The sequence below is a fragment of the Apaloderma vittatum genome, unplaced genomic scaffold (assembly GCF_000703405.1).
Source record: "Apaloderma vittatum isolate BGI_N311 unplaced genomic scaffold, ASM70340v1 scaffold45616, whole genome shotgun sequence".
Lineage (NCBI taxonomy): Eukaryota > Metazoa > Chordata > Aves > Trogoniformes > Trogonidae > Apaloderma > Apaloderma vittatum.
Window position 1 is genome coordinate 56 of NW_009724240.1, and position 12,010 is coordinate 12,065.

Here is a 12,010-nt window from a genome sequence, read left to right on the forward strand (position 1 = left end):
TTTGAAACAAGATTTGAGTGAAATTGCTATCCTAAAACAGGATAACAGTTCCTATGTCTATTTACAGTCCATAGCACTCTGACCAGTTAGTTCATGTAAGTTTTAACTGACCAGATTCATTTGCCCCGAACCTAAGAGGTTTATGTGCAGATGTTTTACATAGAGCACACAGTAGGTAGTAGCCAATGAAGTTTTTCCCTCAAAAAGTGAATTTTGGGACACTTTTTTAATGTGGTGTTGAAGTGGATATTGTGCAGAGAACTTCCTTTAACAGTTTGGACATGTAACCTGTAATTTATAGGGTAGAACTTTTTTTTCTGTCTGCAGGCAGACAGAAATTAGGCAGGATCTCTCCTTGAATCCAGCAGACAGAATTAGGCTGAAACATTTCAGTCTTCAGGAGATGAGACTTGTGTGTGACATGCAGAGATTTGTCAAGGCAGAATTGCTACCAATGCAGAAAACCTTCGTAATGTCAGGCAGTTACTCACTGACATAAACCCAGATGGTTCCAATATGCAACCCACACCCTGTATTTTAAAGGAGGACAAATAATATTACAGTGTTGGCTTTTTGCCCAGAAAAAGAAAGAAAATATGAAGAGTAATAATGTCACCAACGCTATAGCTTATATCTGGCCACCCATGCTGACAAAAGAATTTGTTACAATTTTTTAGTTTCAGCATTTCGGTCCTCTTTGACATTTGCGGTCCAGGAATTAACTGTGCCTCTGTTCTAGTAACATTGTTTAATCCATAGTCTTGTGATTTTCAGAATTTCTTTGGCCCCGAGTTTGTGAAAATGACGATTGAGCCATTCATCTCCTTGGATCTACCAAAGTCTATCTTGGTAAGAAAGGGGCTATTCACCAGTCAGTGGCAAGCAAAGTGTGTTAAACCAACAAAAGTGCTTTTATAACAAGTGTGAATATTGGAATATTTTATTTCACAAAATGTAGACTAAGAAAGGAAAGAATGATGACACCAGACGAAAAGTAAATGTGATGCTTCTAAGTGGGCAGAAGCTGGAGCTGACCTGTGATACCAAGACGATATGTAAAGATGTCTTTGATATGGTTGTTGCCCATATTGGCTTGGTGGAGCATCACTTGTTTGGATTGGCTGCTTTAAGAGGTAAGAATAATGATTTTATGTAGTTGACAGGGTACTGAATAAGAATAAGCTACGTTGTGTTGAGAAATATTAAGTAGAGACTGCCTGACTGCCTCGCATTTACTTTGAATTACATTCTCTTGCACTGAGGCAAAATGCATTCCTCAATGAAGAGCAACATCCCACAATGAAATTCTACATTTGCCTGGGTGATGGCAACTCATCTTGGGCAGCCTTTTCCCTTTGGTAATGGAGTTTTTCTCCATGCTGTTTGTTGCCTTCACTCTGACGAGTACCCCTCAGAGGATGTGAAAGGGCTTTGGCTTCTGTTAATATGCCTTAGCCAATGTTGCAGCTTCTGGTGGAGGCAGACTGGTTGGGATGCGTCGGAGGGCCTCGTTTAGAGGCAGCTGCCTTAAGAAAAAAGAATTTGCTCCTGAGCTGTTAATTTTTGCTATTAGAACAGACTGCAAATTGGACTCTCTTTTTTTTTTTTCCTTAATTTTCCTGAATAGAAGGTCATTGTGGCAGAACTAACATATTCAGGCCCAAGTTTCCTGTTGCCATATTTTACAGGCTATTGAAGAACTGTAGTGCTCAGAATATTGCCACGAGATAGCAGCTGTTAGCAGCCCAAGAGCTTACTCTGTCCATGTCAGGTGTCCACTGTCCTTGGGAACTTACAAATCCTTGAAAACATTTTGCAGAAATGTAGATGGGACAAAGGTGGTAAGGGAGGGAAGGAATGACAAATTTTGGATTTTGTATGGAATAAGGAATGTGACATTTTAAAGAAACCCTAGCTTCTATTGCATTGCTATCATGGAAGATAATGTTTCTGGTTTTATTTTTTCAGCAGTATCTTTGGAATAACTATAAAATTATTTCTTTTGCTCTTATTCAGTGCTCCTTTTAATAGTTATTGTGCTTATAAGCCATTGTTTAGTCAACAGAAGACCTTACTGTTCAAAACCAAATTCAAGAATATCCTCCAGATGGAGAAAATGTTTGGGTTTAATGTTTTTACCCATGTGCTTCCCTTTCGCGTTCATGGCAGACAATGAATTTTTCTTCGTTGATCCTGACATAAAACTAAGTAAAGTAGCTCCAGAAGGATGGAAAGAGGAACCGAAGAAGAAGAACAAGCCCCCTGTGAACTTCACTCTGTTTTTTCGCATAAAGTTTTTTGTGGATGATGTCAGTCTTATACAGTGAGTGTATGAACAATTTTGTTAACCCCATAAGCCCTAAATTTATGGACAGAAATTGGATGTTAATCAAGTACTGCAAATGTGCCATAACAGGAAGAGTGCCAAAGATGATGTGGGTTTTTTGTGGTTTTTGTTTTGTTTTCCTGTTCTAGGCATGCACTGACCTGTCACCAGTATTATCTACAGTTGCGGAAGGACATCCTGGAAGACAGGATGCACTGTGATGATGAGACAGCCTTATTATTAGCATCTCTAGCTCTCCAAGCCGAGTATGGAGATTACCAGGCAGAGGTATGCTATCAATTTTCCCTTTGAGAAACTGTGGTCTTGCTGCTTAATTAAAGAATGAACTGTGAGCTGCTGCACGTGCTTCACAGCTCTGCCCTGGACTGGAAGCTCAGCCGATAATGCTGTTGGCAATTTTTGCTTTGAGCAAGTTCCTTTACTCTAGTGCAGGGCTGTTGCAGAATCTAGTTCAACATCTGAGTGTTGAACCTTCTCTCTTCAGTGGACGTGTTGCGATTTTCAAAGGGAAGGTTGCAAAAACGACAGAACTTATCTACATGTAGATAAGCAGGCACTTCTTTATTGCAGCGCTGGGAAGCTTGGAAATCACCCAATGCTTCGAATACATCACCAAAATTTAGCCTATTTATACACTTTTTGTGCAAAGTCAGGATCCTTAACATACTTTAACATATTTTAACATAAACATGCATACTATGACCGCTATTAATTTTGACATTTACAATGATTGATTTAGCCCTTATTAATATTCTTATATCGATATGATTATTGGTTATTCTGTTGATTATAACTCCTGATATACAAGTTAAGGTGAGATATGTGATGTTTCTATGTTACTATCACAAAACATAAGATAAAAGGGTAGGGAGGTAAGTTCGGAACATTCCAGGAAGGTAGGGAAGCAGGCACAGAACATCTCCAGGGAGGAAGGGAAACAAGCATAAAATATTCCCCGTCAGTTTCGCAACTTGTATCAGCTCTACTTCTAGCCAAGGCCTACACACTATTTCTTAGCATAAGTAAGGTTTTTAAGGTTTTATATTCCTTATGCTAATATAAGTCAATTAACTATTTTAATTAAAATGGTGATTGATTAAAATGATAATTAGTTATTCATTAGCTCCTTAAAACTTAAATTTGATTACAACAGAAGTAGTGTCAGGCTTGAATAGGGAGAAAGCGTATGTGAAATAAATTAAGCTCTGAGTCAGGGTTGAGATTCTGAATCCCTCCTCTTCCTCAGTTGTTAAGTACAATTTTCTGTAAAATGAACATATGTGCTCTATTCATGCTCATTGAGTAGGATTTGGAGATGTCACCACAAAAATGTTTTGTATCGTAGGTGCATGGCATGTCGTATTTCAGACTAGAACACTACGTCCCGGCTAGAGTGATGGAGAAACTAGATCTGTCCTACATCAAGGAAGAGCTGCCAAAATTGCATAGCGCTTACGTGGGTGCATCTGAAAAAGAGACAGAGTTAGAATTTTTGAAGGTAAGTGGGCAGCAGTTTGATTCCTTAATCTGTGAGTTAAAAAATTTGTTGTGGGAACATGGGTTCACTGATTTCAAGTGAAAGCACAGGAAAACACTCAAGTTTTGAATAATGCTGAAAGGAAGAAAGCTGAGAAGACACATCATTACAGGCGAAAAGAAATCATAATAGAAGAGAAGGAAGTCCTTTCACTGTTTTTTGCAATCAGTAGTCCTCCTGATCTAGCTCAAACTAGTTAAAAGCAATTACTGGTGCTTGTGTTTACTCTAAACAAAGCTATGTTTAAGAGGCAGCACACCCTACATTCCCTATATCCTTTGTTTGCTCTTTTGGAAGGAAAATATATATAAATTACAAAAAGCTTTGTTACAACCAATACTATTTATTATGCTGATATGAGGCAAGTCAGAAGCATTACCAGGTAGACTTCCTTGTGCAGTTTCTATGTAAGATGATAGGAAAACTGTAATCAGAGATTTATTTAGTTTATTCTAAAAGGACTCATTAAGAAATGTAATTATGGAATTTCCTGCTGTTGCTTATGAGATGGTGATCAGGTCCTGCCTTGATACAATGGCTGCAAACAAGTTTGGGATGTGATGGTTTGCTGCAGAAACGCTGAATAACCGTTACAGTGTAGTTGCACAGTGCACTGTAATTGCACAGTCCATTTAAAAAGGTGATGGAAGAGGCACTCAGCTGGCTTTGCCCCTTCTAAGGCTATTGCTTGTTTGGCAGAAGTGGTCTTGTAACTTAACCACAGTAGACGAGAGCTGAAGGACTTGATACTACTAAACCTAGCCTGGCTGGGGTTGGGGAGAGCATTTAGGTCCCCTCTTTTGAGTCATTACATCAATCCCTTATGCCAGTACTGAAGAGACAGCAGCAGTGCAAAGTGAGGGAAACTGCATCTTTGGCAGTTATGATGCCTTAATATGATCACAAAATTGCAGTCCTAGTCTAATTCTGTGTTTAAGAAATGTGTCAGTAACAAGTACATCTGGCTAGTTAGTTTGTTGTCAACAACCGATTTGTACAAGTTTGATTTATTCGTAGAATCATAGAATGGCCTAGGCTGGAAGGGACCTTAGAGATCATCTAGTCCAACCTCCCTGGCATGGGCAGGGATGCTTCTCAACTAGATCAGGCTACTCAAGGCTCTGTCCAACTTGGCCTTGAACACCACCAGGGAGGATTCTTCACTCTCCCAGACTCAGCCAATACCCGCTGTGATTTGGGTGGTGTGGTTCAAGTGGTTGCTAGTGAAGACTGAGGCAAAAAAGTTGTTGAATATTTCAGCCTTCTCTGTGTCCTAAGTAACCACATCACCTGTATCCTTCCAGAGAGGCCCCACATTCTCTCTCGTTTTTCTTTTTTCTGTTACGTACCTGTAAAATCCTTTTCTGTTATTTCTAATATCACTGGCCAGATTTGACTCGGTCAGGACTTTAGCTTTTCTAACCTGGTCTCTGATTACAGGAGCAACTTCCTTGTAATCATCCCAGGTTACCAGCCCCTGCTTCCACGCTTTGTATGTTTCCCTTTTGTATTTGATTTTAGCCAGGAGTTCTTTGTTTATCCATACAGATCTCCTGGTGTTTTTGCCAGAACACATTCACATGTGTTCTTGTTTCATACTTTTGTTATTTGATCTTGATAAATGGTAGGTTCCTTTGCTGTAGTGTTTGTCAAGTCAGGAGATACTACCAAGACTCAGAACCCTTCACAGCAGCTGATGTGTCTGTTGTCACATCTATAAACTGTGGAATCACCAGGCAGAAGGGAAACTTTTTTGTCCTAAAATCCAAATATATGTATGTGTGTGTACTAAAATATTTATGTGAAGGTATAATATTTACATTAAGGTAGAAAAAACTTGTAATAGCCTTAACTTCGTATTCTTAGACATTTCATTGCATTCATCTGTACAGTTATGTCAGAGACTCACAGAATATGGGATTCATCTTCATCATGTGTTGCCTGAGAAGAGATCTCAAACAGGTATCCTTCTGGGAGTGTGCTCCAAAGGAGTTGTTATTTTTGAAGTTCACAATGGTGCACGCACACCTGTACTACGCTTCCCATGGAGAGAGACAAAGAAAATATCCTTTAGTGTAAGTCAGTCTCTTTTCCTCTGTGTGTCTATGTCTGTGTCGCCAGATACTGGTTTTCTGTGTTTGTTATTTTTGCAGAATAAGCTGCTGGTTTACAGTGTAATCTGACTACATTTTGTGTGGCTGAGCTATGTTGTACTATGGGATTGAAATGGGAGTTTTGGTGCTTTAAAGATAATATTTTTTAATTATTTTTTTTTCCTATTTATTAACTTGTATTCTGTGCTGCTGAGGGTCCAGCCTCAGAAGAAGATTTAGCACCTGAGGATTTCTGGGCAATCTGTCCCTCCTGCCATATGGGACACAAGTAGTAAATGAGCACCTGCGTGAGAATTATGCATTAGATGACTGGGTACTGGCACGTGGCAGCACTCAGTGTAACTAGGAGATGCACCTGTGTTGCTTTTAAGTTGTTACATTTCAAAGAGTAGTTAAGTTAAACAAAATAAATTATAGAGGCTGACACTTGAGCTGGACAATACCAGCCAACTTTAGCGGGTACACCATAATGTGGTGGTCGTATGTCAGTTTTTAATGAGGTGTTGAGCTTTGAATGCTTACCTCATACAGGTATTGAGAACAGTACTTCTAATTCTTTCTGATAACTTATTGAAAAGTTACAGAGTATTTCATCTGTGATACGATTTTGAGTAGCATTGGTAAATTGAAGTTTAAAAATAAATTTAAGACCTGGAACATTAACTGGTGGATTTCATAATTAGATGGGCATCTAGTTCTTTTTCTCAAAAAAGAACCATCTCAGATAGCCCAGAAGTAGCTTTGCAGTGCTACTTTGTAAATCTCAAATTACTTTCAACTCCTGTTTTAACAGAAATCTGTCCGATCAGTGCATTTTGCTTCAGGAAAGTTTGAATGCTGCAACTGTGCACAAGTGAATACAAAATTCTTTGTAGGCTAAAAGAAATCATTGTCTTCAACCATTTTCTTTCTCCATTCTTCAGAAGAAGAAAATAACTTTGCAGAACACATCAGATGGTATCAAGCATGCATTTCAGACTGACAGTAGTAAGACTTGCCAGTACCTTTTGCATCTCTGCTCGTCCCAGCATAAGTTTCAACTACAGATGAGAACCAGGCAGAGCAACCAAGACACTCAGGACATTGGTAAGGACTGTGATGCTGCATTGGTTTTTAACAGCAATCTATATGTATTTTTGTAAGAAGAGCTAAACTGGAGCTTCAGGAATCATGCTGTTACATATGTGAAGCTCCGTATTTGGAGGGTTTATACTATAAAGTGAATCTACTAGCTAAGTTTCTGTAAGAGGGGAGCCAGAGAAAGGGCAGATCACACAGAGCTGGCACGCTCTAATGTGGCTCCTTTAATATAAAAGGAATCTAAAAATAGGTCACTTCCCATTTGATTAATGGCTTTTGCCTTTTTTCAGAAGGAACTTGAAGATATTTCTATAATAAGATTCTTTTGCTTACTGTGAAATGACTTAGTTTGATAGTGGTGAATTACAGATGAAGTGGTGTGATCACACGAGGAGAAATACAGTAGGGAGGAATCCATGATGCTGCATCTGCAAGCTGTGGGTGTAGGTGTCTCTGTTCCAGTTGATGCTTGGTGGACCTAGTAAGCAACAGCATTGATGCTAGTCAGTTTTCTTCAGAATTGTCATCTATGTGTATAACAGAAGGGTGAAATAGAAAATATTGACAGGAGAATGCAGTCATTGAAAAAAACCATCTGTACTAATTTCTTCGCTATTTGGAGCGGAGCTCACTTTGCTGGCTGGCCTTCAGCACAGCCTGGCGGTGCTATTTTGGTCAGTCTGCCTACTCATTCTTTCTTTGTTCCCTGTTTTTATCTGTCTGCATTCCAGTCGCTGTTAATCCAGACTTCCAGCAGTGCAGCTGGGATGGAGTTTGCCCCAATTGCTGTGGAGATTGTGATCTCCAATTTATTTTTTTTTAAAAAAAGGGGGGGAGGTTAAGGCATGTGGCAACTGTGTAGCCTGTTTTCCTATTCTGCTGGACTCAGCCAACTTAATGCAAAGAAATGGGATCAAGTGACTTAAAGCCTTTGTACCATTTTCTAACTTAGTGCTTGCTCATGCTGAATCGCAAAGAAAGCAGTATAGTAAAGGCTTTCTTGGCTAGGCAAACTTGGATGCTCTTACAGATGCAATGGATGTTGTGCTTTGGGAGTCTGGAAAATAATAGTTGGCGTCTGTGCAGTGCAGATCGCTTGGAATTCAGACATCTTGAATTTCACCCATCATTAGTAAACGGAAGCAAATAAATCAGTATTATGGTTAATTCCATTACACTTGGTTATTAAAAGTAAAACCAATTCAAACAAAGTTTGGTTTTGTCATAACTTTACTGATCTAAATTGATGAGCCATGTTTCTCTTTCCTGCAGACATATGTATATGCGTATAGCAATAGAATTACTAGAATAATATTTTTTTAAAGAGAAAGCATTGTAATATAGGTGAGAGAAAACAATGATGAAGCAGCTAGTTAAAATAGCATGTAAGTAATGCTTGCTTTTGTTAGAGCGGTGAAATCCCAGGCAGCATTTGGGAAGTATTATTCTTGGCCTGCAGATGCATCAAGTATTTTATTAATTTTTTTTCCAGAGCCCTTAAAATAGTAAAAACTGGAGATTGGAAGCACTTAACAAAACATTAAAGAGAAGGCAGGTGACAGTATTATTAACTCAAGGCTGGTCACCAGAGGTGTATATTTTAATGGTTCATTACTTAAGGATTTATTCTGGGTTAACAGCACAGTGAACAGAAGCAAGTTGCCTGTAATTCTTGCAGTGTTTGTGATGTGGAGTAGGAGACTTTACAAGTTTAACATGGTTTGGAAGATTGTTTAGAAAAACAGTATTACAGTGTCTTGTAAGTCACACCTTGATTTCAGCCAATGAAAGGAGAAAATACTTCGCGACAAGGGAATTGTCATTGCTTGGCGTGCGTAACGATGGTGAATGAGGTTTCATGAAAAAAAACCAACAGAGGATGGAGGCGTAGGGGAAGACACTTTATAGCTCCTGTAATGTACCATGATGTGTTTTTCACTTAGTGCACCATGTCTTCAGTGGCCTGAGAGAAACCATTTTAACACACACAAATCTAATAGAAAGAATTAGGTTTGGGAAATAAAAGCAAAATGCCTCTTGAATAACATTCTTTCTGCATGAATAGAAAGAGATGAGACACAAGGTTTTTGAAAAACCCAACCAAGCTAACAATATTATGGTACCTAGGAAAGAAGAAAAGCAATAACACGAGGAATGATGGTTTCATTTTTGCCAGCCTCTGTGGCCGTGCAGTGAACAGAACCAAGCACTGACTTTTAAGATGAGTGTTTGGATTCCTGGAAATGCATATAGAAAACCACAAAGATGAAGTGAGAGTTAAGTCAGCCTTACAAAGGATGAGTTTTGAGCATGTGAGAATTTTCAATTAAGGCGTTGGCAGGAAGTATGAAAGGCCTCATATCTACATGGATAACAATGTGACAATGTTAATCTGAAATCCATAGGGGAGTCCTGTTTGGTATTTGTAGAGCGTAAGTATGATGTCAAGAGAAGAGCTCTTTGAATATTTAGAGGGTAGTCTTCCCCAAGATGGGAACCCAAGAGCAAGTGTCATTGATAACTTCTGTCAGAGTCAGGGAACTGAAATTTAGTGCTCTCTGTTCTGATCAAGTGCAAGCATTCTTAAGTAGCTCATCTAGTTCATCTGATGGCTACAGCTGGAAGGAGATATTTGGTCTGGGTGAGAAAGCGGTAGTTGTGTACTAATTCACCTTTTAAAAGGAAAAAAAACTTTCCACAAATAAATCTGCTCAATCTGTATGTTACTGAGAAAAGCCTGAGTTACTGTTGCAGTTGATTCTTGCCCTAGGTATTGGGGGAAGGAATGTCTTTTGGAACGGCCAAATATGCTCTTTAATGCTGAATACTTCAACATTTAGTAAAGCTGGATGATATGTACCTAAAAGTAGCGTTTTCCTTTTGAGTTACACAGTACGTCTTCGTAAAACAACTTCCCTAGCTGTATGTAGAGTTTAAAAAAGCCCTAGTTAACTCTAAATCAGAAATATTTACGCAGTTAAGGATTGCTTTTCCTCATGCTTCCCTGTGAACTTGACTTCAAGACGTCAGTGAAGTTTATGAAGGGTTCAGATGGCCTGGTTTCTTTTAAAGGCTCTAACCAGCAAACATGTTGCCACAGTTTATCAAGTTTCTGTGTGAAAGCCAAGCCACAGGAACTTAACTGCTAGCCTTAGGAGGCAGTTAGGCTAATTGAAATGAGACTTGCTTAGCTTTGCTCTGAATTAAGAGGGGTTTAGGCTAAGCTGAATTTACTTTCAGCTAAGAACATCCACCCAGGCAGTTCCCACGACTCAGCTGACAGTAATTTAATTACAGTCCAAAACTTGTTTCTCTCTGCTGCTTAAGGGAATCCTAGTTCCTGAATCAAAAAGTCTGGAAAAGCCCAGTCAACACTTTCTCTTCTGTGCTAAAACATTTAGGATGTTTCTGGCAGGGGTAGTCCCCAAGTGCACCTGAGTAAATGGATGCTCTTTAAGCAGGTAGATATGCTGCCAAGCTCCCATGGCTTTGCAGCTGTACTGTAGGTGTTTCGGAGGCTCACATGAAGAAAGCTCAGCAACGGATGTGTCAAAATTTGGTAGGATCTTATAGTGTAGAGGTGAGGGAACCCTGTTTGTTCAAGTTCTGGAAAAGACTTGTATAAGCAGGTTAAAGGAAGTATAGTCTCCAAGGTCGCTTGGCTTGAGGTTATTATTTGCTTTGCAGAAAAAGGTGATGTGCCGGTATATAAGACACAGCAGTTTAACAGGCAATATGAGTCTTCATACTAGTAAGAGAATAAATATTCTACTATTCTGTGGTTTTGAACATCAGTGGAGCAGATGGTCAGGTTAACGAAATGTCATTAACTCCAAACTTTTCTTCGTGAGCAAACTACGTGGTGGTTGTTTATATGTACCTGATGATAGTACATCTAGAAAAAATATGTTTTGTGCGAGCTAATTGTTCAAAATACGTGCTTTACACAAGGAGGTCACACTAGCTTTTCTGTATAACTTAATTTTTTTTGATGTTTTTGCTTTTAAAAAAAAACACAGAAAGGGCTTCCTTTAGGAGCCTAAACCTTCATGCGAACTCTGTCAAAGGTTTCAACATGGGACGAGCAATCAGTACCGGTAGCCTGGCCAGCAGCACTTTGAACCGACTTGCCGTTCGACCACTGTCTGTGCAAGCAGAGATTCTGAAGAGGCTGTCCTGCTCTGAGCTCTCACTCTTCCAGCCGCTTTCTGGCTCTTCAAAGGACAAGAATGAGAAGTCTCAGTGGGAGGAAAGACCCAGGGTTATGAGCAAGTCATTTCATGACCTGAGTCAGAGCCACATCTCGGTTAACCCCCCAAGGAAAAATATTATTACTGCTTTGGACTCTTCCCCCCAAAAAATAGAAGACATAATGGGAAGAGTCTTTCAGCAAATGCCAAAATTTGATACTGGATCAGCAACAGGAGCATTAAAACTGAGCAAGTAAGAGTCTCTCTGACAGCCCTGCCATGTCTTTGTGTACAGTCAATGTACATTTTATATCAGTTTTGATTTATTATTCACACTATTATTTTATTACATTGATCCTTCCCTCTGTTTGGTTCCCCTTCTTTCCTTCTCCCCTTTAAGTTCAAAATCTCATGCAGGTCTAAGTAGAAGCCCTGAAAGAAAGAAAAATGAATCAGACTCATCATCTATTGAAGATACCGGTCAAGCCTATGTTGTAGGTCAGCATGCAAAAAATAATATTGCTGTATTTACTAACTTAACCTCTAAAATTGCTTTGGATGTAATACTTTGATGTATTTATTAACTGATGCTAATATTTCAATCTGAAAGAGGGATCTGAGTGTCGCAGATTTAAGTAATCCAGGCCAGTTGCCCTTTGCTTCTGAATAATTGTTGCAATGAATAAAAAAAAAATCCTCCTTTGGACAACACTAGTCAGGTGTGCAAAGTAGTAATACTTGA

At 39.2% G+C, this 12,010-nt stretch overlaps 1 protein-coding gene across 1 annotated transcript; it reads left to right on the forward strand.

Moving 5' to 3' along the window:
* Positions 1–801: 801 nt before the first annotated feature.
* On the forward strand, positions 802–11,762 carry LOC104276171 (tyrosine-protein phosphatase non-receptor type 13-like; the record flags this gene model as incomplete). Its single annotated transcript, XM_009872379.1, has 9 exons — positions 802–849; positions 959–1,133; positions 2,170–2,323; positions 2,476–2,614; positions 3,693–3,845; positions 5,777–5,959; positions 6,922–7,084; positions 11,098–11,521; positions 11,669–11,762. Coding segments are annotated over exons 1-9 (1,533 nt in total), but the record flags the coding sequence as incomplete, so codon positions are not given.
* Positions 11,763–12,010: the final 248 nt, after the last annotated feature.